We start from the raw sequence: 23181 nt of genomic DNA, 5'->3' as shown, positions 1-23181 counted from the left end.
AGACAATGTGAAGGAAAGTGTAGCGGCTAAGGTACGGGGGCATTTAGCGGCAAATTGTTGAGCTAAACCCTCTCCAGTCGAGAATGACGACAAGAAAAATTCCTGTAGTTTGTCGTGTTTTTGCGTGTCGTACTGTCGTCGTGTCGTATTTTTGTGTAGTAATTCTTGCAGCTGGCTATGTCACGGCAGCATGATGGCTCTCCTAGCGACAGGCAGTTCTGTTGTGACAACAAAAGTGTTTGCCGTTGAGAAAATTGACTTTGCCTTTACAACATAAACGTGTGTCGTAACAACAGATGAATTTGTCGTAACAATGCTTCTGTTGCCAGAAAAAGTTCTTTTTTTTTCCGCACTACAGGAATTCTCGTTAGTTTTCTGCGGTACTTCTGTTGTCATTTTAGACTGCGTCTTTGTTAAAATTTGGGCTTATTACGCTCCGGGACAACTTGTATTAAGAGGTTAGGAAAGCTGAAAGTTAGTTGGAAGCTAGGATGTAATAGGGACCAGCCTGAAATCTCAAACGTGTGCGGAAATATCGTTCGCACAAGTATTTTTTCCTTTCGCCTTCCATGGGTGAAAACCACCGCCGCAACCAGAAATCAAAACCACGACCCCTGTGTTAACCAGCACGAAGCCTTATCCGCCCAGCCACCCCAGCGGATGTCTTAAGTTTTTAAAACAACGTTCCCCTGGTGTATAGCAGCTTTACTTTCTTAGTAGCTTCACAGCGCCCATTCTAGCACTAAGTTTATTACCGTACTTACCCGATTCTAACGCGCACCTTTTTTCCGCAAAAATAGGCCGAAAAATCGCATGCACGTTAGAATCGGATACAAAACCGAAACTGCCAAAACAGCTGAAATTTCGTTCCACCCATCGTCATCGCCATCTCAAGATGGCGCCAAAGCTTTTAGCAACAATTTTTCTTATCTAGGCGCCTAGGCTTTTCTTTCGGCGTTCACACAAATTGTCAAATTATTCCACTTGCGTGCTTGATAACAGCAATGGCAGCAGCGGCAACGAAGGTGCGCCGCTTCCGCGGCTTACGAGCGGCTCCCACGCGTTCACAACGAGCGGTTGGCTGAAGCGTATGCCTGTGGAGAAGCTCGCGGGATGGGCATGCGAGGTGTGGGCCACGATCCCATTGAACATGGTTGAACGTTCGTTCAGAAGTGTGGCATCGCGAACGCGCTTGACGGCACCAATGACGAGATGTTGCGGTCAGCGGAGGCGACAAGGAGCTCTCGGAGAGCGACGAGGAGTAAGATGAGTGAGATTACTTCGGGGAATAAATCGCCCGTTTCTCTTGCATTCGTTTTTCTTGCTCACAAAGTGCCTTGCGCGTTACAAACGGAGGTGCAAGTTTTTTCTGTTTTTTGCCTGGAAAATCGGGTGCGCGTTAGGATCGGGGGCGCGTTAGAATCGGGTAATTACGGTACAACTTTTACAGAACCTTAAAGAATGCCATCTCCCCTCAACGTTCTATTGCTCCTCGATAGCAATCTTTTCAATTGCTCCCTTGATCTATTTGTGCGTGGAAGCCATCTTGAATCTTCTAAACAGGAGTTTGTTATTACAATAACTTTACAACGGTCGAGCACACAGCGCGAAGAGATTGCCTACGACACTAGAAAGGCTCGTGCACCTTCCAATTGCCACCGCGCTGAATTCCGAGCATTCTTCCACCAGTATTTTCTTTGAGCCGTGAGCCATATTGCGTGCCGTCTCTTGGACAAAATGACACCGGATTTTTGACCCACGGAACTAAGTAAGGCTTTCTCATTAAACGATTGCTATCACGAAATTGCTCCTTCCAGGTTTATATTAAATTAGACACGCTTTCTCAAGCACCCTACAATGGCTTCCCTGCACAAGAAGCGCGCCAACGGTGTTGCCGTGAACCCTGTGTCTGCGCCAACAGTCAAAAAATCAGTTAGAAAAAGGGCTTCTGTGCGCACTTAACAGAACTCTGGCTATGATACGGAGAGTAGTTAAGTGCCAAAATTAGGCAACATTAGCCAGGATTCACTCCCGTGTACCGAATATCATGCACCTAGGAGGGTCTACGTTTAGCCTCCAGGAGACGTATACTAGGACCACTGAGAAAAAAAATTGAACGCGTGACCCTATCTTCAGAATAAAAAACGCCCCATTAACTGAGCCCAAAAAAGCCACACTGTCTGACGGCGACGCACGCTTCACTGCGGGGACGGCAGGCAATGATAGGAAGTCGGTGAGCGCCTTACACATTCTCTCGAGGTTTCATTGTACAAATGTTGAAGGCAAACTAGCCGTTAATGCGGATTTAGTTACGGCATGACGACTTTTGATTCAAGCATTTTAGCGAGGTTAGAAGCTGTAAAGTGAGCCGCGTAATTTAAGCTTCGTAAACTCCTTTGGGCGTCACGCTTATTCGCCCTGACACTGCGCGCGAACTAGGTAGTTTGGTATAATGCCAAAGACTCCATTACAGCGAATCTGCCTATGCTAGGATCCAGCAGATCGTCTTCGGCGACAGCCTGAGCCTAGACCAACAATTTTCAGCGTATAAAAAAGTCATAAATATATAGAAAACTAAGCTCTTGGGGCCTCCATATTCTGATGCGACACTGCTGAGCTGATATTGCCCCTGCAGAAATTTCTCATCAGTGATGCATTCCTGATTAGAAGTGAAGCCCGCCTTCAAAAAAAATCAGTGCAAGCTTGGTTTTTGTAAGCGGGCTTTCCCACATTCATTGTGTGCTGTACAGATAAGCATGGACATCAAGAGGGGGGGGGGGGGGGGGGGGGGGGGGGGGAGTACGGTTACAGCCCCACTCTATGCTCCTCTTCACTGCCGCCGCCTCTATTGCGAGTCCCGTATACTCCTCGCAACGCACGGAGCCTCTCCGCCTTCCCCCCACCCCCCCCCCCCCCCCCCACCCCACCCAAAGTCATTGCGTAATGCCACGCGCTCTTGGGTGGCCACCTGCGCGGACCTGTGCCACCTTACGCGCTACTTATCTTTTTTTCTCTCTCTCTCCCTCTTTCTCTTTCCCCATTTGTTCTCACCTATTCCCTTTCATTCCCCTTCTCCCCTTACCCCGAACTGGGTTGTATGCTGGTGAACTCCCGAATGAGTTCAAAATATCCCCAGTCCACTTCTTTTCCACTTTCTGTGTCAATAAAGCACTCACTCAGCACTCCCTCACTCATTGTCTCTGCCCACCAATCATGTGTACCCTTAGTCTGTGGCGTAGAGATCTCGCCACCGCCACCTCCAATATAACTGAACCCCGACATAGCAAACCCCCGCAGATAACCAGCTTCGCGGGCCTTCCCTCTTCACAGGGTGGAGGGGCTCTGTATTTTTTTTTTGCTTTTGTTTTTGACATGGTGACGAAAACCAAGAGCGTCCAAGGTGCAAGAACTGTATATCAGGTGCCCGTTAACGTTGACACGGCAAGCTTCAAATTCACTCGCTCTCTTCTTTCAATATAGGTTGCACGTGAAAGGCGTTAGTCCTTGGTCTCCAAGTTCGGCATTCTAGAATTCTAAAATCGTTCTTCTGCGTTCGGACAGCAAGCTGCAGTAATTTCATGTCCCCATAACAAACAAACAATTTTTTCTTTGTGCTTTTAGCTATCATGACACGTGAATCTTCACACGGACTTGACCTCGTACACAGTTATTCGCGGGGAATGCGATGGTGATCTAGCGTGTTCCTCCCCCAAAATCCGCACCCCGTTCACGTACGCGGTGCCTCATCGTGGAGGTAGAACGATCCACTGAGGCATCCAAAAACAGCCGGCGTGCGTCACAGCCTTCGGGACGGGGCGTTTCCCCAAATGCCGACCAGCTAAGTGCGGCGCGGAATACGTCTTCCCGAGAGCGCCTTCGGGCAAGGTCGTTCGCCGTACAATCGCCGGCCTACAAGCAGCTCACTCGGGCACCGTGATTCTCAGCGCCTCCATTGTGTTTGCTTTACAAAAGCGCCGAGCGCGTTGCCTCAGGGTGGGGAACAATACGACGACGACAAGCCCTCTTCATTCACCGGTATACCTCACCTCACCTCACCTCGCGCGAGAAAAAAACAAAAACAAAACGGAAATAAAAATGGCGAAGGACGGATGGCGCGCGGCTCCGACGCGTTCGCCGCCCGTCGGGCTTCAAAACGAGGATAAGTAGCTTGGCCGGCCGCCCGCGGAATCGGTTCGACATCCTCGCCAGAAAACGTGAGTCGAATGCGTTGCGCCGCCGTTGACGAAAGCAAACGGGTGTCCTTTATTACAACGGGAGGACCACCGTGCCGGCGCGAGTTTGAAGGGAAAGCCGCGCGCGGAGTCACTGGAGTGAACGTGAGAGACAGGAAGCCCCCTCCAATCGGCGGTCGGCCGTACTCTGCTACTGCTTGGCACATTGTGCTAACACCGCCGAGATGATGATGCCTACCCACCTAGTTTTTCCACGTTATATCCTTTTAAAATAGCGATGGCTTAACCACGCCTATACGAGTGACGTTCTAGTCGAATTTCTAGGTTTTTCTTAGTTCCGATAGTTCGCCGTCTCTACTGACACAATGTTCTTGGTCTTCTTGGCTAAGGGGTGTTCCTCGCCGGCTCTCGCGTTTGCATCACACTGTACGACGATCGAGCGGGAGCGCTCGTCTAATTATCCCGCCGATGGCCAGATACTACAGGGCTGACGGGCTGGACTCCTGGTTTGGTGCGGCTGCCATTCAATATATATTCGCGGAGAGGAGCGGATGTTTGCTGTACACTGAGCGGCGATAATTGCGCGTCGTTACCGAAACCAAGGTGCCATAATGGAAAGACAGCCTCGCGCGCACGACTGCGAAGATAGATGTGGAGGAAAATAAACGCGCTCACGAGTACGCGGGCTGTCCTTGTCAGCGCTAATCGCCCCTCCATTTTTCTCTCTCCTTCTTTACGTAGGTAGAAAGCCCGCACTGCAGATACGCGAAGAAAACCGAGGCTGACGAAAAAAATTGGAGTTGCCGACCGCAAAGCGGATCGTGTTCTGCATGAAGGGAGCTTATTTCCTAAATCCCTGCTACCAATATAGTATGACTTGTGACGATCGTCCAACCTTCAAAGACTCAAATCGCAAACGAAGAACGAACCCGCGCGACGATTTTTCGCGCACTGAGTAAACGCACCTACGAAAGATGTGAACGTATACCGATATGTGGTTTATGAGATAAAGGTGCAATAATATTGCACTCCTTCTTCATGATTGATTGATTGATTGTAGGGTTTAACGCGCCGACGCATCGCAGGCGGTAAGGCGTGCCGTAGTGGAGGGCTCCGGATTAATTTTGACCTCCTAGGGATCTCTAATTTGCGCTGAAATATCGTACACACGGGCTGTTTCGCTTTTCGCCGCCATTAGAAAAGCGGCCGCCGCGGCCGGGAATCGAGCCCGCGACCTCGCGCTCAGTAGCGCAACGCCTTAGCCACTGAGCCACCGCGGCGGGTTCCTTCTTCCTGATCGACGCGTGTATTGTCTTATAATCTAGACCAGTCCCTGCTTCGCGATTTACAAGTAACCGTTTTGACCCGTGTGTCGACAGATGCTATCAGGAGCTTTTCGGTCGACCAACCGGTTCATGCGGAAATGCATTCGTTATTTGTCGGGACGCCGTCGATCCCACCAAGAAAGCTTTCGCTTTAAAAAAGTACCTTTTCGATAGCTGTCTTGATGGAACGGGTTACATTCGGAGAAAACCAATGTTGTGCCTCCGTAGGGCACGCCCAGTATTTCCTTAATTAAGTTGACCTACTGCTTCCGTCGAGGTACTATCTCGGCCTCGTAGACCCACCCAGAACTTTCCCCGAACGTGACTACGGCCGACGGGAGCAGTGCCAAGGGGATTTAGGTCCATGCACCCAACTATTGGTCACACCTTTTTTCAGGCACTTCATATCTAGTTATCATCCTTTATTTAACCGTGAGGAGGAATATTTGATGCTCCGCAACATTGCCTCCATCCCCCCATTCAAGTCGCCCTCCGCAGCTACTCAAACCCCCAGATTAATTAGCGCACTACAGAGTAGGGCTTGCGTTCGGGCTAGTTGGTATTCTATAACGTTCATCTTAAGCGCAGAAAAAAAAAACCTTGTCCTTGTCTACTGTGTCCCTGTTTTGTTTTGTTTTTTTTCTGCGCTTAAGATGAACGTTATGAACACTGCAGAGTGTTTCTATGCAACCGTATGTGCATTCTACACTGCGCCGAGTCCGCTACCAGCGCACCACTTTTCCGCACCGATAAACGAGTGGCAGTTTCTTAACCACTTATCAACCAGTGCCTGACGCACCGTGCCAACGTTTTCGGGGCCGAAAAAAAAACGTAATTGAAAGCGTGCATCAGCGTCTTCTTTCTCTTTTTTCTTTTGCAGCCTAGCCATCAACAAAGTCTGTCACTGACGTATTAGGATCTTGGCCACTTAAGCATTATCTTCGCCCGGTTTTTCTAATCACGCCTTTACCGGGGACGCCGTCATTTCGGTAGGGTCGGTGGCTTGACGCGTGGTAGTAGTGTGGGTGTTAATAACTCTAACAGAGTGGTTAAGCTTACGTATACAGCTTGTTGCAAACGCACAGGCAGCGGCGAGGACGCGATCTTTACTGCAGAAAGATTACGCCACAAACCAATATGATGCGTGAAATGACGCTGCTGCTCCGGCGGCAGGCATCAGTGCAACGTGCACATAGTGCACGCTCTGTACGCAACAACGCCCACACTGAGAGTAAAACGCGGGAGAGAGGCAGCGCACGGCGCTCCTCCGACTGCGTGGACGCTCCGAGATCGGGAGCAGAGTTTGCGCAATGAGGTCAAGCGGTGGAAGCAGTGCGCTTCTGACGGGGTCAAGGGTCACGCGTAGGACACGATGTCCCCCTCCGGGGAAGATGAAACGCACGCGCCGTACGAAGGCCGTACACCCCCCCGCCACGTGGTTTTCTCCGCGATTAGTATCGCCGTGCTTTACGAGCTCGACCACAACATCCTTCATCCCTCCTCTCTCCATCCTCCTTCCGGCGCCTCCATTAAGCTGTACGTAGAGATGGTGTAGAGGAAGAAAAATGAGGAGAGATAAATACGAGGTGGTTGGGCAGGAGGCGCGAGTACATTTACTCGCGCATGCGTGGTGCCGCTTCTCAGACAAGACCACTGCAGGTGTGTGTAGATGACGGTGACGTGGTGGTGTAGAGCTTACATTGTTTTCTGAAGAGGGGTCGGCTCGCGAGGCACCGCAACGAGAATACACTCTAAGGCAATTCCGTGGTTCAGTTTGGCGGTAGTGCGTTCTATTTGCTAATTCACGCATCTAAGGGGAAGATTTCGGTGAATGATGATGCCGAGCATAATATTTGGTTCAAAAATACCACCTGACTAGGATGTCCACCCGCCACCCACGGTCTCACTAAATGCAATACAGAAAAAAACGTTTTCCAATCCAGCCCAACTAAATCCAATCCAATCCAATCCAATCCAATCCAATCCAATCCAATCCAATCCAATCCAATCCAATCCAATCCATTCCAATCCAATCCATTCCAATCCAAGTTTCATCTGCACTATGACATCACGGAATGCAAGCGTTGCGTTCTGCGTAACGCATATCCACAGTGCAGATGTCACATCTGAGTCGAATGGCGTGCCCGTTGCTGTTATCCGCCGTGTTGGCTTTGTTTACGGAATATCTTGGTCACTCTACAGCATTGCGGTGAAGCTGAACCACGGCGTTGCCTCAGTGGGAATGGCTTCACAGCAAGCCTTCTGCACGGGAATCACACTCCAAGCGCTCATTAAACGCGCAACCACTCTTACCAACCACCGTTACGCGGCGATAGAACGGTTTATAAACATAATAAACATCGACACTACACGCATGCTCCCAACACGCGGAACGAAGGATTTTATGTCCACTTGTGCAGTCCAGCCACTGCACTGCGAGCACGTAATGGTTGGAGGGAGAGAGTATACGAACGCAACGGGCGAGACGGTCGCGGAAATTCTGTTGGCGTACCAGAACATTGGCTCCCGAGTCTATGCAAAAGACCGCGCAATTTGCACAGCGGGTGCTGTTTACAACACGTTTCGCCGGAAAGCGGAAAGATCGTAATGGTTTTTATGGTCGTAACGTACAGAGGATGAGTGTGTACCGCCCGGGAAGCGGCGAGAATGAAGAGTCGGAAGCTGGTGATTTTAGAGCCACAGATGCAAGGTCGACGCACTTACCGTGCTTTCTGGGCATACTTTTAAGCCGATAAGAAACGGCAGAGTGCAAAAGACTAACGTTGCGTGTGACCGAAAGTACAACGGCGGTGAGCCAAGTAACATAGCCTTTGTGATGCCTCCGAAGTCCGGGCAACTCGTAAAGTAAAACGGTCTACGTCCTATGCACGCATGCTTGTGCTGGCTCTCCCCTGTTGTTTTGGTGCTTGCTCAGCAGTAAGCTGCACATGTTTAGTCGCCTATGGCCTGAATATCCAGGGAGACTAACTATCCACCGGAACAGAAGATCCAATCAGTCACATGATTTGGGATACGAAACGTCCAACCGAACATCCAATCTGATCTGATCTGATTGTACGGTTTAATGCGCCGACGCAACGCAGGCGATGAGGCGCGCCGTGGTGGAGGGCGCCGGATTAATTTTGACCACCTGGGGATCTTTAACGTGCGCCGAAATCTCGTACACACGGGCGTTTTTGCTTTTCACCCCAATTGAGCCTGAATATCCACCGAGACGAAAATTATCCAGGGAGACTAACTATCCACCGGAACAGAAGATCCAATCAGTCACATGATTTGGGATACGAAACGTCCAACCAAACATCCAATCTGATCTGATCTGATTGTACGGTTTAATGCGCCGACGCAACGCAGGCGATAAGGCGCGCCGTGGTGGAGGGCGCCGGATTAATTTTGACCACCTGGGGATCTTTAACGTGCGCCGAAATCTCGTACACACGGGCGTTTTTGCTTTTCACCCCAATTGAGCCTGAATATCCCCCGAGACGAAAATTATCCAGGGAGACTAACAATCCACCGAGACAGAAGATCCAAACAGACACATGATTTGGGATACGAAACGTCCAACCAAACATCCAATCGAGCCTGAATGTCTACCGATACGAAAGATCCACCGAGACGAAAGGTTCCTTGTGGGATCTTCCGTCTCGTTGGACCTTCAGGCACGATATCGCATTTATTGCCGCACAGGGTTTTTGACTTCCGTCAAGGCCGAACGAATTTACTGTGGGAGAAAACTAGACAATCGCACATCTTCGGTATGGCGTATCCGTTGCTTCAGAGTCAACCACTACGAGTAGACTAATAAAGTGCACTCTAAGAAGGACCTTCCTTCCACTCTAGGCGGGCTTTTGTCCTCTTTCCAGTCGCCGTGAATCCCTGCAAGGCATTCGTCCTTGCCTGTGCATGCTATCGAAATTAGAAATACTTTGAGATAAGCTCCGCTGCTTGCTTGCAATCTAGATGCGCACAGGATTTCCCATTGTATGTTGAGTCGTAAAAACGTCGCCTGGCTGGGCTTTCTTATCCATTTCGGATCTTCGTCGTCGAAGGACTGTGATTTTAATCCAACGTCTCATAAAATGGATCCTTCCCCTATTTACTTATCTTAGCCATTGTAATGCTCGTAATTCTTCAGCTCGAAATGGATAATCGCACCAACTAAGTGATGTCGCAACGCAGCTCCTACTTAGCGGCCTATATATACGCATGTCGTTCGGAGACAATGCCGTTTAAGAACGTTGCCAAAACTGCCGGCCGCAGAATAAACGCGCAGAAAACAAAAACGTGCGCCGGGACTTGTCATGATACGGTTCGCAAATGAAGAACCGAAGGTCTTTAGTTTTTCTCTAGCAACGTCTGATATGCAAGGCGGCAAAGTTTTCTTAAATTTCCGATAGCTGCAAAAATAGCGTATATGAAATTTGGATCCAGAAAACGATTTTTTTTTTGCAGATACATGCCAGCCTGTCTGTGCAAAAAAAAAAAAGGTCTTACATTGTTCAGCGCGAAAAGTCACAACCGGCATTCCCAGGGGAACAAAAATAACGAGCAAAACATTTGGGTTCTTTACGGGAGAGCAAATAAAAAAAAAGCGTTGCATCATTCTTTTTCGTTTTACCGTTAGTCATTATAAAGAAATCTGAAATTCAAATGCAACGTCTCGTATACGCGAAACAGATTTAAATATCCCCGCGCATTCCCGACGTGCGAAGGCTCCTTTCATTTGATCAAACGATATCGAAAGTGGGCACGACCGTTCCAGCGTGAAACGATATTCAAACAATCCGCTCAGTGGAGGACGAGCGTATCGAAAAAGCGTGGCATCGGAAATGAATTTGCGACGAGTCGACGCCGTCTCGCTTCGCTTCGCTGCGTTTACAAACGCACGCATACAGCTATGCTCGCGTCCCACGATGCGTGATTCGACTGCCGCTGACGCGCGAAACCCAACCGACTCGACTTCACTTTACGGTGGTTCTTGGCGCGGGAAAATAGATAATATCGACCTGTCTCCAGACCTACTTAAAACTGGAGTCGGTGGCCATTTAGGACAAAGGAGTCGGAGTAGTGGTGGTGGCAGATAGAATCGCACCTGAAGGGTAAGGACCTAAAAGGGGGTTTAGTAAAATTGGGGCAAGCCGGTAATATTTTCATGGCCGCTATGGATGGCGTATTATAATGAGCCGCTCCCTCTAAACGTATTAATCCGCGGGTAAGCCGACAGGCCAGGGAATGGACGTAAAGACGTTTTTGTCATTGGCGCGTATATTTGCTGAAAGCTGCATGTAGGCTTTCGAAGGTGAAATCACGAATAAAATAAGGCGGCACTTTATGCTCCTTCTTCCCAAGTTTTGCTTGGCTTAATCTCTGGTCACACCATGCATAACAAAAAACCAGCCGACCATAACCAAGGCCAGTGACGATGCACGTACTCTCGAGGCGTTTCTATGCATTCCCTCTATAATCCGCGATTGCTTAGGGCTGGGCTATAGTGTGGTCGCTGTAACAATCACCCAATCACCCGTCACCCAAACAAACCCGACTCAGTTCAAAGCTGCTGTAGAAAAACTTTTGCAGTGATTATTTTTGTGTCGTGTATGCGATTATCTTTAGTGGTGTTATCTACTTCGTTGGTTGGCATTGTATGCTTTTTTATCAACAGAGCGTGCTTGATACACTCTGTATTCGTGGTGCACTTGTTCGGTTGTATTGTTTTCTGTTTTTTGTTCAGTTGTTGTGTAATTTTCGTGCTTCAACACCCCTCATGTAAAACCCCACCCACTGGGGTCTTTGAGGTATCTGTAAATAAATAAATAAATAAATGTGCGCGTAAGAGCTGTAGCTCTGCGCGCGAGGAAGGGCCACGTTCGGATCAGCAGGAGCCATTGCCTCACGTAAGCTTTGCTGACTTTTGTGAGCTTGGAAAATTATATATGTAGTCCAAGGTTCGATGGAGGTCCGTCTGGCCCTATTGTAAGTTCGTAACGCAGTTGCGGTCCCTAACCAAGTCAAGCGAAAAATTTTGACGTTTATGGTTCCAAACTGGCTCCTTGACCGCAATGAGCTTGTGATCATTGCGGTCAAGGATCCCGTATGGGACCCCATACCTGATAATTTTTCATTTGGCTTGGTCAGTGACCGCAAATGTATTACGAATATAATATATAGTATTGCTTTCCAAGTATAAATGTCGTAGGATCTATAATTTAAGTGGGACCTTATTCTGCCGTTGTTTTAAAAGCGGAGCTGTTATAGGCCAGCTTCGTTTTTTTTTTTCGTCCGTGGGGAAAGAAAAAAATTCACGAATCTTCACGAAGTGAATCATGGCGAGTGGACGAGGCACTAGGGATCGTTTTTACCGTAAATCACCCGTGACATTGCCCTCGCGCATGTAAATGAGTGACAACGCGTGTGTACAGTATATACGATTCCAATCCAATCCAATCCAACCCAATCCAACTCCAATTCAATCCAATCCCATCCAATGCTCCTCGTACATGCGCAACACTGCGTACACGGACACCAAGGGACAAGCCACGGACAAAGCAAAGTCTTAAATGTGCTTCGCCCCTAAAACCGCTCGTTCTCTCAGTTACTCGGCCAAAGTTCTCTGCACGTGCAGTGGCTGACCGCAAGTGGTCTCCCCTCGCGCTTATTAAGGCACACCCTCTACCTTAGGCCACCTTTTCGCCTCCGGGGCTTCATACTTTCATGTAAGATGGCGTGCAGTGCCGCTAGAAAAATGTCTTCCTGGCAGTGCATTTGTGTTTAGGAGGGAAGCCGGCTATTAATAGTTGCTATTAGCTTGGTTATTGTAAGCTGGCTTATCCACATCGTCTTTTGCGCAGTGAAGCTTATTGTGAAGGCTACGGAAAGAGACCCCGGACGATGATTGGGCCGCGGACGCCAAGCGTAAGGGCAGTGCCCGTCGGGACCTCGAATACCGGGAAACGCAAGACGTCAGCCTGGGTATATAATCCCACTGGTCGCTTCCCCGGAGCGACGGCGCGGTTTTAGTGGGAGTTTGCGGCCAAGCAATTCGGAGTCTCTTGCGCGGTGTGCGATCGTGTGCGGTTTCCCAAGAGCTTCAGTCGCGTGACCACGGTAGCCCCAAACATCTCCTCTGGTCATCTATCTCCACAGAGTGTAATGGCACGGAATTTATTTTTGTAAAAAAGTGTGATCGATGTATGACTAGCTCCACGCATACATTCGTCTGTATACGTGGACGCTGTACGCTTATGCACGTCAGTGCGCATCGTCATCGCCATCGCGGTAACCCGTTCCCCAATAACCAACGGAGTAACCAGTCTTGATTGCTGCGAGGAGAACCGCTATTCCAGTTACGCTCGGCGTAAAAGCCAGAGGCAGAACTCCCCTCATGAGAAGGATTGCATTTAATAGCGGGAACGCGATCAGAGAAGACGGGCGAAGATCAACATTATGTTCCCGTCCCTATCCACCACCAACCTCACCTGTCATGGGACGACCCTTGCTTTACAGTCGTGAACGTTAGGAACAAAAAGGGACTATAGGTCCCGAAAAAGGCATCTCTTCTTCTCACAGAATATTTTGCACGTCTGGCTTTAAACAAAAATTACGCCGTGCGTACGACACGGCTCACCGTCACAGCCATCGCCACGACGTGCTTACCCGTTACTCGTCGTGAGGAGAGACAGTGGCGGTTGAGCGTAAACAGTAGTGGAGTATAAATAACAGCACACCACTGTCCTGATCAGCAAAGCAGGTTCTGATCCCTCTAGTCCCGAGGGGCACTGATGTGTAGTCTAGTGGGACGGCGAGCAGGACCTGTTTTTTTTTTTTTTCCAAGAACGTTTAAGAGGAGTGCATTGGTGCATGGTTCTCGCATGTGTGCGCGGATATACCCATCACCTGTCGTACGCTATTCTAATAATTTGGAGGGAAGAATTAACCTTGAATGCATACATCTTGCAGTTCTGACGGAAGAGGCGGAGAAGGAAAGAGCCAGGCGGGCCCACGATGATGACCACGTAGGCCAGTCGGCTACTTCATCACGTACACCGGCACGAAATCGGCGACGATGGCGTGCGCGGCGCAACTCAACAGGAGGAGACCACCCGGCGCTGGTGCTGCCGCCACCACGCTGTGCCTGGTGGCGGTGGCCGTGCTCTGGTGCGTGGCCGGCCGTGCCGCCGGTGCACCGTACGGCCGCGACTGGCTGCGGGTGCCGTTCAAGTACCACGACTACGACGCCATGACAGCGGTCCTCATCAACGCCACCACCGCCAGGCCGGACCTGGCCACCCTCTACTCCGTCGGGCAATCGGGACAAGGCATGCGCTGATGTTGTTCTGCTGCCTGCCGCGCTCATTCGTGCCAGTGGTTGTTTACGAGGATGGCTTGGTGGGCTAGCTGGTAATGCTTATTAGAAGGTGTTGACAGTGCACTTGGACAAAGAGGCACCAGGACACAGGACACAGCCCTGTACGTGTCCTGTCCTTGATTTATGCTCTTTGTGTCTACCCGCTTCAGAACCTTTTAAGTTGCATTACCAACTAGACCCCCATTTCATGATTTCGCATTCAAGCTGCGAATTTCTCAGGCAGTGCTTTTCCGCTAGGCTTACAAGATGTGGCGGAACTTGCTGTTTTTATGCGGGTAAAGGGCCGAATCGCCCTATAATGTGCGTAGCTGCAAGCTGGCGTCCATCCCTACGTCAAGTATAGCCTCCACTCGTCTGGCTTGGGCGTTCCTAAACAGCTTAGCTGGGTATTTTATTATTCAATGCAGATCACTGTTTTAACTGCACACATACATCAGGCGTAAAAATATTGGAAGCGCGTTGTTAAGATATTTTGCGCTCAGAAACATTTTTCTCAAGAAAAATGAGTGTACTTCTTTCACTTTTCCTTTCACCTAGGAAAGGTGAAATTCGCACACTTATTCCGGAGGTTAATCCGCAACAAACGTCAAAAATGGTTCCACGTCTGAGTGTTGCACAAGCCATCAGTAGTGTTAAGGTCACTCAACGAACCACGTTTAACGAGATGAAATGCGATACTATTGTAATAATTGCACAAGCTATAATTACACAAAATGGGGTTTACAGGGGAGAGGAGGGACACTCGTAGAATACGTGATTTTAAATGGCACTTTCCATAAGGAAAAGTACATACTTGCATTGTTAAAACAAAGTGGGCTCAAAAGCTGCGCATTCATGCCTGCTACGGCGACTTTCTGGGCGAAATTGCGCAACGCCACGCTGCCGGTCTTGTGCGGTGGGTCAAGAAGAACTGTTAAAAAAGTACGTGTGCACACGGTACTTATTTTATTAGAGTCAAGACGCTGCTTTTAATCTGCGTAGCAATACAGCTCATTTATTTTTTCTCCGCCTTCTCTTAGCCCTTCAGTGTTCTTGTTTTACTGGGGTACGTAACTTACTTGCATCAGCCCTGTTTAGGGGAAGTTGCGAATTGCGTGAGAACATTTGTACAGCAACGAAAAAAATAAGGGACCACTCGCCTAAAAAGCTTTGACGAGCCTGGCCCGCCGACTTATGTTCTGCGTTTGGGATCCGGTAAAACATACAGATCCGGTGACCTCATTTACTCTTCGGCCGATATTCCATAAAAGTGGGCTTCACGGCATATTTTAAGTTAGTCGTGACATATTTTAAGTCAAAAGGACCCTGCAACGCTTTTCAACTTTTTTTTTTTTTTTTCAAAATCTGATATGCTTTGAGGACGCAGTCAACATGTGCATTTAGCACTTAATATATAGGCGGTCACAAGTTCTTCAGCCAAACATTGTTTCTCTACTCTACTCAGATAACCTAGAAAACTTGCCGTAAATATTTTCTTTCTTTCTCAGTATGGGCCTCGTGCGCTTAGATGACATCACTCAAGATATATTTCGCGGACATTGTCCGACTTTATTTCGACAGCCATATAAAACGAGATCGCAACAAAAGAAAGGCAGACGGCTGGAAGGCGTATCTGCTGCAATGAGCAAATAACGCATGCCGCTCTGTGCACGATTGCTGTAACTTTCGGAAGGCTTTCAGGCCTGATGAAAACAGCCAAAGCGTTTGCGGGCAGCGCTGCACCGACGGTTTAACTAAATTTGTAGCCTGTGGGGCCATCGGTACATTTTTTGCGTGCGAAAAGTTGGATTTGTGTTGAAAATGTATCAGACGTATCGACTATTTCATTTAAATTTGTTCCCCTTCGTCAGGGCGGCAACTTTGGGTGCTCCTGCTGACGTCACGTTCCACGAACAACAAGCTGATGAAGCCGTCGATGAAGTACGTGGCGAACATGCACGGCAACGAGGTAGGTGGACCACGTGGGCGTCTTGCTCCATTAATTATAGCAGGCTTGTAATTATAGACTAGCCGTGTCAAGGCTAGCTGTGTGAAGTGTTATGACTGGGGAAAAACAGATGCGGCGAAAGAGTGGTAATTAAGACATGCCGAAACATGTTTCAATCAGCTGCATTGCTTCATATTCTGGCGTAAGCTTATAGCGTGTATGCGATGAAAGATTGATGAAGGCTGGTCACTTTTTCTTGCGACTCGCTTAATTAAGGAAAAGTGCAGCATTAGGCTTCTCTTTGCCGCAGCCTAACGAGGGCAGACGCTTCAAGTTTCTAATTGGCGTTTAAACAGAAATATAAGATGAGGATGTAATACTAGCTGCAAATTAAAACTCGAAGTGAACATTTACCCGCCGTGGCGGCTCAGTGGCTAAGGCGTTGTGATACTTAGCCCAAGGACGCGGGTGTGATTCCCGACCGCGGTGGCTGCTTTTCTGATGGAAGCAAAAAGCGAAAATGTCCGTGTGAGGAGAGTTCGGCGCACGTTAAAGATCCCCAGGTGGCCGAAATTAATCCGGAGCCCTCCACTACAGCTCGCCTCATAGCCCTGGCACAGCTTCGTTGCGTTAAAACCTCACAGTAAGTCGAATTAAATAATCAATCAAATGAACATTTACTTAATTGGACCTTGTCTTTGAGTGTACCTGGCAGTGACAAGTCTGCTGCTCCAGCGGGCGTGTTCAAAAAATAACAAATTGGTTGTTCTTTTGAACAAAACGCACTTTTCTTACAAATGGGGCAAAAAAAAAAGAACCAGCAACCAAAATGTTTCTGTTTATTATTAGAAAGAGTATGGTAGCAGGAAATGGCTGCAACTGATGCATGCAGCTTAGCAACACCTGATATCCCGTTCGACTGCAAGATGACACTGTGAAAAGGCCGAATTTCACGGATTTCCGGAAAAAAACGTTGGTCTAGAGTGGTGCCACGTAGGCACTTTGGGAACCCCTCCGATCTCGAAACTTATTAATGTGGCTTATATAAGGAATGATTATCAACCAGGAAACTGTTGTAACTAGCGTGCTAATGCGTATATCTGAAAGCAAATGACACATTTGACGCCTACAATTAACGATTATAAAACTGTACACGGTTTTATCTCAATCATTATAGAAGATAATTAGCAACAAAACTTCTAAAACGAAATCTCTCACGCCGCTACTTCCCCAACTATTTTTGCGGCAGTACTTGGGGAAGATATCTGCAAAAATCGCCGCATGTTCTTCTCTCAAGACAAAATAATAATCCTATTCGCTTTCATTACACAAATGAGCTTTAAAGTACGCAAACCCGCAATTAAAAAAAAAGACAATCGAGATTAGTATTTCCCACCGTTTCGTAACTTTCACTGCGACAGCAACCCACGCAGTCAACTGAGCAGCTTCGTTGTTGTCCCTTTCGTTAGCACCAAAACGTTTAGCTAATTGCCATTTTTTCCGCAGTTTCAAAATTATAGCGGCCAGAGCGAGAACCTCAAACGGTCACACGTTTTGCGCAGGTTTCACCGATGATTTTTGCCGACTCCTCGAAGCGACTGGTTCTCAAAAGTTCGCGAGTGGTACTGAATTGTTTTCCGGATTTGTAATTTTTGTTGACGGCTTTTCAAATACGATTAGCCAGTGGTGTTGCTTTATTCTTATCTCACCATTTGTTGTTTTTGGAAGGGCCGTTGACTGTTGCTTACAATAACTAATGATACGCGCAACTTGTATCACCCCTACCCCCCAAGGAAAAAAACAGAAACCGAAGATTCAGTGGGAGCGCATTACTCATCCATTCTTGCTGCTGCGCCTCTTCGCATTCGCTCTCTAAATCTTCACCTGTGTGTGCTGCGTTGATGTCTCGATTCCCCAGGCAGGAATTGAGACAGGAATTGTGCCTCAATTTCCTATTGAGGCAGGAAACCTGAATAGGGAATACTTGCTACGAAAACTTGGCCATCCCTTCCTAAAGAAGGTTGAGAGAAGCGCAAACGCTCTCTCACATCGAAACTGCGTCGAAATCTTCGCCAAAAGTGCGTCGAACCTTCGCTGAAATCGCGTCCACTCGATCGTGAAACCTCCAGAGACCCAAATCGCAAACGGAGACGGTAGCCATGCGGCGCTTTTTCGCGCATTAAGTGAACGCATCTACGATGTAAATGTACAACGATACGTGGTTTATGAGATAAAGGGTATACTATTGCATTCCTTATTCATGGTCGATGCGTGTGTGTTCATTGTCTTATCTATAAGCGATCCTTTTTCGAGATTTTCAAGTAACCGTTCTGACACAATGGATGCCCGGTTTCACGCACACGCCGTGTGTCTACTTTTAGGTGGACTAACCGGTCTATGGGGAAAAGCATTAGTTTTTTGAGAGGACGCCTTCGGCCCCACTAAGAAAGCTTTCGCTTTAAAAAAGGCTCCGAGTGCCTGCGTAGTTCTCGAGGCTGATCTTCCCTTTCGCAGGTGGTGGGCAAGGAGTTGATGCTGCACCTGGCTGCGCACCTGATCAACGGCTACGACTACGACCCGCGAATCAGGTGGCTGCTGGACAACACCAACGTCCACCTTATGCCCAGCATGAACCCGGACGGCATGTCCATCTCCAGGGAGGGACAGTGCGTCGGCCTCAGGGGAAGGTCAGCTTCGCACGTACTGCACCTCACGAAAAAGAAAGCGCGCAATAATGCAACTCACTGTACAAACGTATGAGCAGCGACTCCTGTCTCCTGCGCCCCCGATACCTTTTCAGAGACCTTTGCGGTTTTCGCATCATTTCATTACACCTTCTAAAGCAAAGCTGTACTACTTTCGTCCTGCGGTTTCGCCGCATATGCGCAAGTGCACATTTTGACCACAGACACGCCCCCTGCGACACACGCCTTGAAGCGCATCGTGTGATTAGCCGGGCCCGCTTTCGGTGCTGCCACAAGGCCCCGTTTACAGTCGTTCTGCTCAAGTAGCGGCGGCCGCGGCGACGGGAGCGGCTGCTCAGCTGATCGGCAGCCGACCAAACCCGCAGCCTCCCACGCATGCGCTGCTGGGTCGTCTCGGGCTACGTGACTCGTCTTGCGCCGCGTTCGCCGTGAAAGAGGAACGCCACGTTCGCCGGGAATGAAAGCGAGGCCGGGCCTTCTTCTGTGAGCGTTGCACGGGAACGAACGGCTTCGAGCCGTGGTCGGCAATACAGCTGCATCAAAGGTTAACCAAGCGAAACCAAGACTCAGCCAGACTAAGCCAAGCTTTTGCTTTGCATGCATCCAAGGTTAGCTGAGTTAAGCCGCAGCCATTTTTTCGTAAGAGCACAGCGGAATCTAACGGTGCACGCAGGAACTCCCTCGCACGTCACGGGGTCGCCAACGTCATTGGTCCACGCATAATCGCGCCATACTATTCTTCCGCTCTTGCTCCCCAAATCCGCATTGACCGACCGCTACGGCTTGTTCCTCTAAACTCTTCGCACTTACTTCCGTTGCTATGGCAGCCAACCAGACGCTCGGCGCACTTTGATGCCCTTAATTACGCTGTACTAACTGTCGCTGTAAAAAAAAACGTAATTTACGAAGGAGGCATGCCTGATTGAAGAAGAACTGCGCTTTAGTGAACAGAAAGAAGCAGAAAGAATACCGAAATACACCGCCTGTACCGCTCACTGTCCCGCGCATTGACTTTTGTTGCCTTGCTCTCCCATAAGGATGCCCAAACGTCCATAATTTAGAGTTATGAATCCCGTTTTTCGTTGATTGACTAATATTCAACTGGGGCATCAAACTTTAGATTATTTTGTATTGACCCAGTATTCGACGGTGTTTCGATATCACTCTGGTCTATATGGCTGCGAGTTTTCATGCTGTTTACATCGCAGTTTCCACTTCCAACCAATCATTTAGGTAAACAAGCAATCCGGCACATTATGGGCCCTGCAGTAGCAAAGCGTTTCGACCCTAAAACAGACTGGTGGTGTCCGCACTGTGGGGCTGTGTCCAATACCTTTCACATGGCGTGGGCATGTCAGAGCAATCCTGCTTTACCCCCAACCCTTCCCCTACTAGAAAGGCATGGGAGGCGGCCCTGCTCAATTTCTCAGCGCCGGAGTCCCAAAGGACGGAGTCCTTTGGGGGCGAGTCCCAAAGCTCCATGGGCGAGAGCGGCGGCCTCGACCAGTGGGGTCCCTGAATAGGGACTGAACCTGTGCGGACACAGGCCCCAGCTCTATTTTTTTCTTATCATAATGTTTCCCTCCTTCCAGAGGTACTCTTATAAAGCAGTGGCTCTCAGTAACGAACGTGTTCGGGACACCTTCTGAACTTGGGGAGCCCCGCGGTGATAGGGTTACTCGATATTAGCATATGACATGTGTTGAAAAAAATTTACTCTTGCCGCTCTGCAGTAACGCCAACACTGTACCCTGATTTCCAGCATGCATATTCCGTTTGCATACCTGACTTTTTCGCACAACCGCTGTGTAGTGCAATGAAGCCAACGTAATAACACACAATGCAGAGAAGCCACGAGAACGCCTACGTAGTGCGGCGGAGCCATCGATTCGTATTGCCGCCAAGGTTTAGCATTGTTTTTAATGGGAATGAAGAGCTTTCGTGGGGAACTTCACGGACCGAATTTATTGAATGTCTTTGGAGAAAAAAACTTCGAGCCTCTACATCTCTTAAAGAGCCGCTGCTGTGCAGCTTTTACAAGTGATAGTGAATATGGGAGGACGGGAGCAAAAATTACTTCATGCTCGGTTGAAGGGTTCCATTTGGATTGGAATGATCGCCCACCGACCCTGTTCCTTTTTGCGTCCTATTTTTCTTTTTTTTTTCCCCTCAGGTACAACAGCGCGGGCGTGGACCTGAACCGCAACTTCCCGGACCCCAGCCACACGGTGCGCAGCGTGGAGCAGCCGGAGACGACGGCGGTGCGCAAGTGGATCGACACCATCCCCTTCGTGCTGTCGGGAAACCTGCACGGGGGCGCCATGCTCGTCCGGTACCCGTACGACGACACCTACGGACAGGGTGAGGATAAGGAGCGCGTACTACACGCACTTATTGTTGGACCTTTACGATGAGTGGGTGGGTCCACGTGATCGAAGGTGTGGTGTAAGTACTTTTAAACTGGGGAGAATTTATACCACGAGTTACCCCCTCACCCCCCTTCCTTCTCTGTTTTCTGCCACCCGTCGTGTCCGTAACGCATTTAGATGGACGAAACGGACATGACAAACGTTTCCTCCCGTCCATTTTCCTCTCTGAATCCCTCGCCTACGTAATGCCTTATGTACTATCGTGATAAATTGAAGTACGGACAGCGGTTCGCATGGGTTTTAGTATATGATACGCATTCTGTACGTGCGCAGTAAGAATAAGTTACCAGGGGACTTTCCCAACCTTATGCCTCATGTGCATACACGGCCCGTCACCAGGGAGCGCAGCATGTACTTTTTCCACGCGACCCGCGCTGCTCGTATTTCAATTTGTCACGATAGTACTTCTGGTATCTGGCTGTGCTCCCCACGCGCATGCATGCTTCAGCATTTAAGGGACGTTTAAGACATTCCGCGAGAGTGCGTTCGAGTTCTTCTTAAAGCGTGATTTACGCCTGACCTTAGCAAAATCTGGCCCTCACGTACGTGCGCGCGCATGCGCGTTACGAGCCAACTCCACCACAACTGAATCTCATGCAGTACTGCAGAGGTGTAATGGACAAAGCGTCGCATCACTATAGACTTGCGGACAACTTGAGAACGGCGACGGAATTTGCCGCTGCGCCTCATCACCTCAGCCGGCTGTTGCTCCACGCGGCGCGAAAAGTGCCTCACTGCTAGTATTTCAAACGTTTCTCCCGCTTGATCTGCTTGTAAGTTTTTGCAATCACGACAAAATAAAAACCTGGTGTGAAAAAAATACGATGTTACGCATTAAACGAAATCTCTTTTATAAAAGCGCGCGCGCGCGCGTTGACATCCGGGTTCGTCGCTTCGGTGCAGTTAAACGCTACGTGAGTATTGCCATTCTTAAGTTGCACCCGAATGTAGCCGTGAGGTAGCGGGTTCGATTGTTGAAAAAGGAGTTTGTTGAAAAAAGAGTCGTTGAAACAAAAATGTGCAAGAGATAGGCTTTTTTATTCGCTGATGCACAGTAGTGTGCGTGCGTGTCTGCGGTAGTAGCCTTAGTCGCCGTTGTTGTGATTCCCGCAGCCACGGTGGAGTCGAGGACACCGGACGACGACGTGTTCCAGCACCTGGCGCGCACCTACTCGCTCAATCACCCGACCATGCGGCGCTTCTCCTGCGAGAGCCAGACGTACCACGACGGCATCGTCAACGGGGCCAAGTGGTACCCTTTCAAGGGCGAGTTCAGTTCACGCTTTTCCTCGTTCTAGTGGCAATCAGGAGCATTTTTCTGGATTCAAATCTTGTGTTGAGGGCCATTAAACCTTTTGGGTGAAAAGGGGTGAAATATCGCCAGCCGTCTTGTTTTAACAAGCAGTAATTGCACCGTGTGTCCCGTGTGGCTTTACTGCAGAGGCTGACTGGGATATTTATGTAAACAAAGCTGGGGAACCACTTTCTAATTTAAGTTACACCACTCAAGCAATCGGAAGTGCGAGAAAGGTTTGTGCGCTGAGATTTCGGGATATGCAGGTTAGCAGAAAACCCTGAATAATCTAAATAGCCTAATATTGCCGTGCCACAAGTGCACCAAGCATGTTTAACTCCGGGCGGTGTAAAATCGTAATGTGCATAAAAAAATATTTCTGTTTTTTTTTTGGAACCATCATATGATTTATGGCGATGTTTATGGTCTGACCCTGGCTCCAAGCAGACATTCTTCCGTGTGTATACGCGCGTACATAGTAACCCATCGTAGTCGTCGTCAGCATTTTCAGTATTGACAAAGACTGCTGAAAGTGTTGATGAGAATGGCCACTATGTATGCGTGATATCACACGTGTGCACGTTAGAACGCATTCTCATCATCGCGACGATGTTTCCTCGAGGTGATTAAAGATCCACCAATGCATTAATGTCTCCACAAGACCCAATGTCACCACCACTGCATTCAGAAGAAGAATTAATCTCGAATTTATAAGTATTAAGTCCATACCTGGCATGAGATAGTTTCTCATCTCCAATATTGAGCCATATTGGAATTATATTGAAATATATTGAGTGGGATGCCTTCGAGCAAACGTTTACGACCCAGTTCTGTTTCCGGCAGCTACGAACGAGTTTTTGTGATGCTATGTCGGCGGAGTATACTGATGCGGCTGTGTGGAAGCTGTGAGGCAATATCG

The 23181-nt window shown here is 48.9% G+C and overlaps 1 protein-coding gene and 1 long non-coding RNA gene across 2 annotated transcripts in view; both read left to right on the top strand.

Moving 5' to 3' along the window:
- Positions 1-13868, top strand: part of LOC144146339 (uncharacterized) — a 61838-nt gene extending 47970 nt beyond the window's left edge. The window contains exon 2 of the long non-coding RNA XR_013317681.1: positions 13499-13868. This is a non-coding gene — a long non-coding RNA (uncharacterized LOC144146339). The remainder of the gene's footprint in view (positions 1-13498) is intronic.
- Positions 13869-15622: 1754 nt separating this feature from the next.
- LOC144146338 (carboxypeptidase M-like) lies at positions 15623-22266 on the top strand. Its single transcript, XM_077678295.1, has 4 exons — positions 15623-15855; positions 18349-18521; positions 20713-20900; positions 22082-22266. Exons 1-4 carry the CDS (start codon positions 15811-15813, stop codon positions 22264-22266), a joined length of 591 nt encoding a protein of 196 aa, XP_077534421.1. The 5' UTR covers positions 15623-15810.
- The last annotated feature ends 915 nt before the right edge of the window (positions 22267-23181 follow it).

The sequence above is a fragment of the Haemaphysalis longicornis genome, unplaced genomic scaffold (genome assembly GCF_048455015.1).
Source record: "Haemaphysalis longicornis isolate Haplotype H1 unplaced genomic scaffold, Haemaphysalis longicornis Haplotype H1 scaffold_7, whole genome shotgun sequence".
NCBI classification, from domain to species: domain Eukaryota; kingdom Metazoa; phylum Arthropoda; class Arachnida; order Ixodida; family Ixodidae; genus Haemaphysalis; species Haemaphysalis longicornis.
Note: the sequence above shows the minus strand (reverse complement) of the source record. Positions and strands in the feature narration are given on the sequence as shown.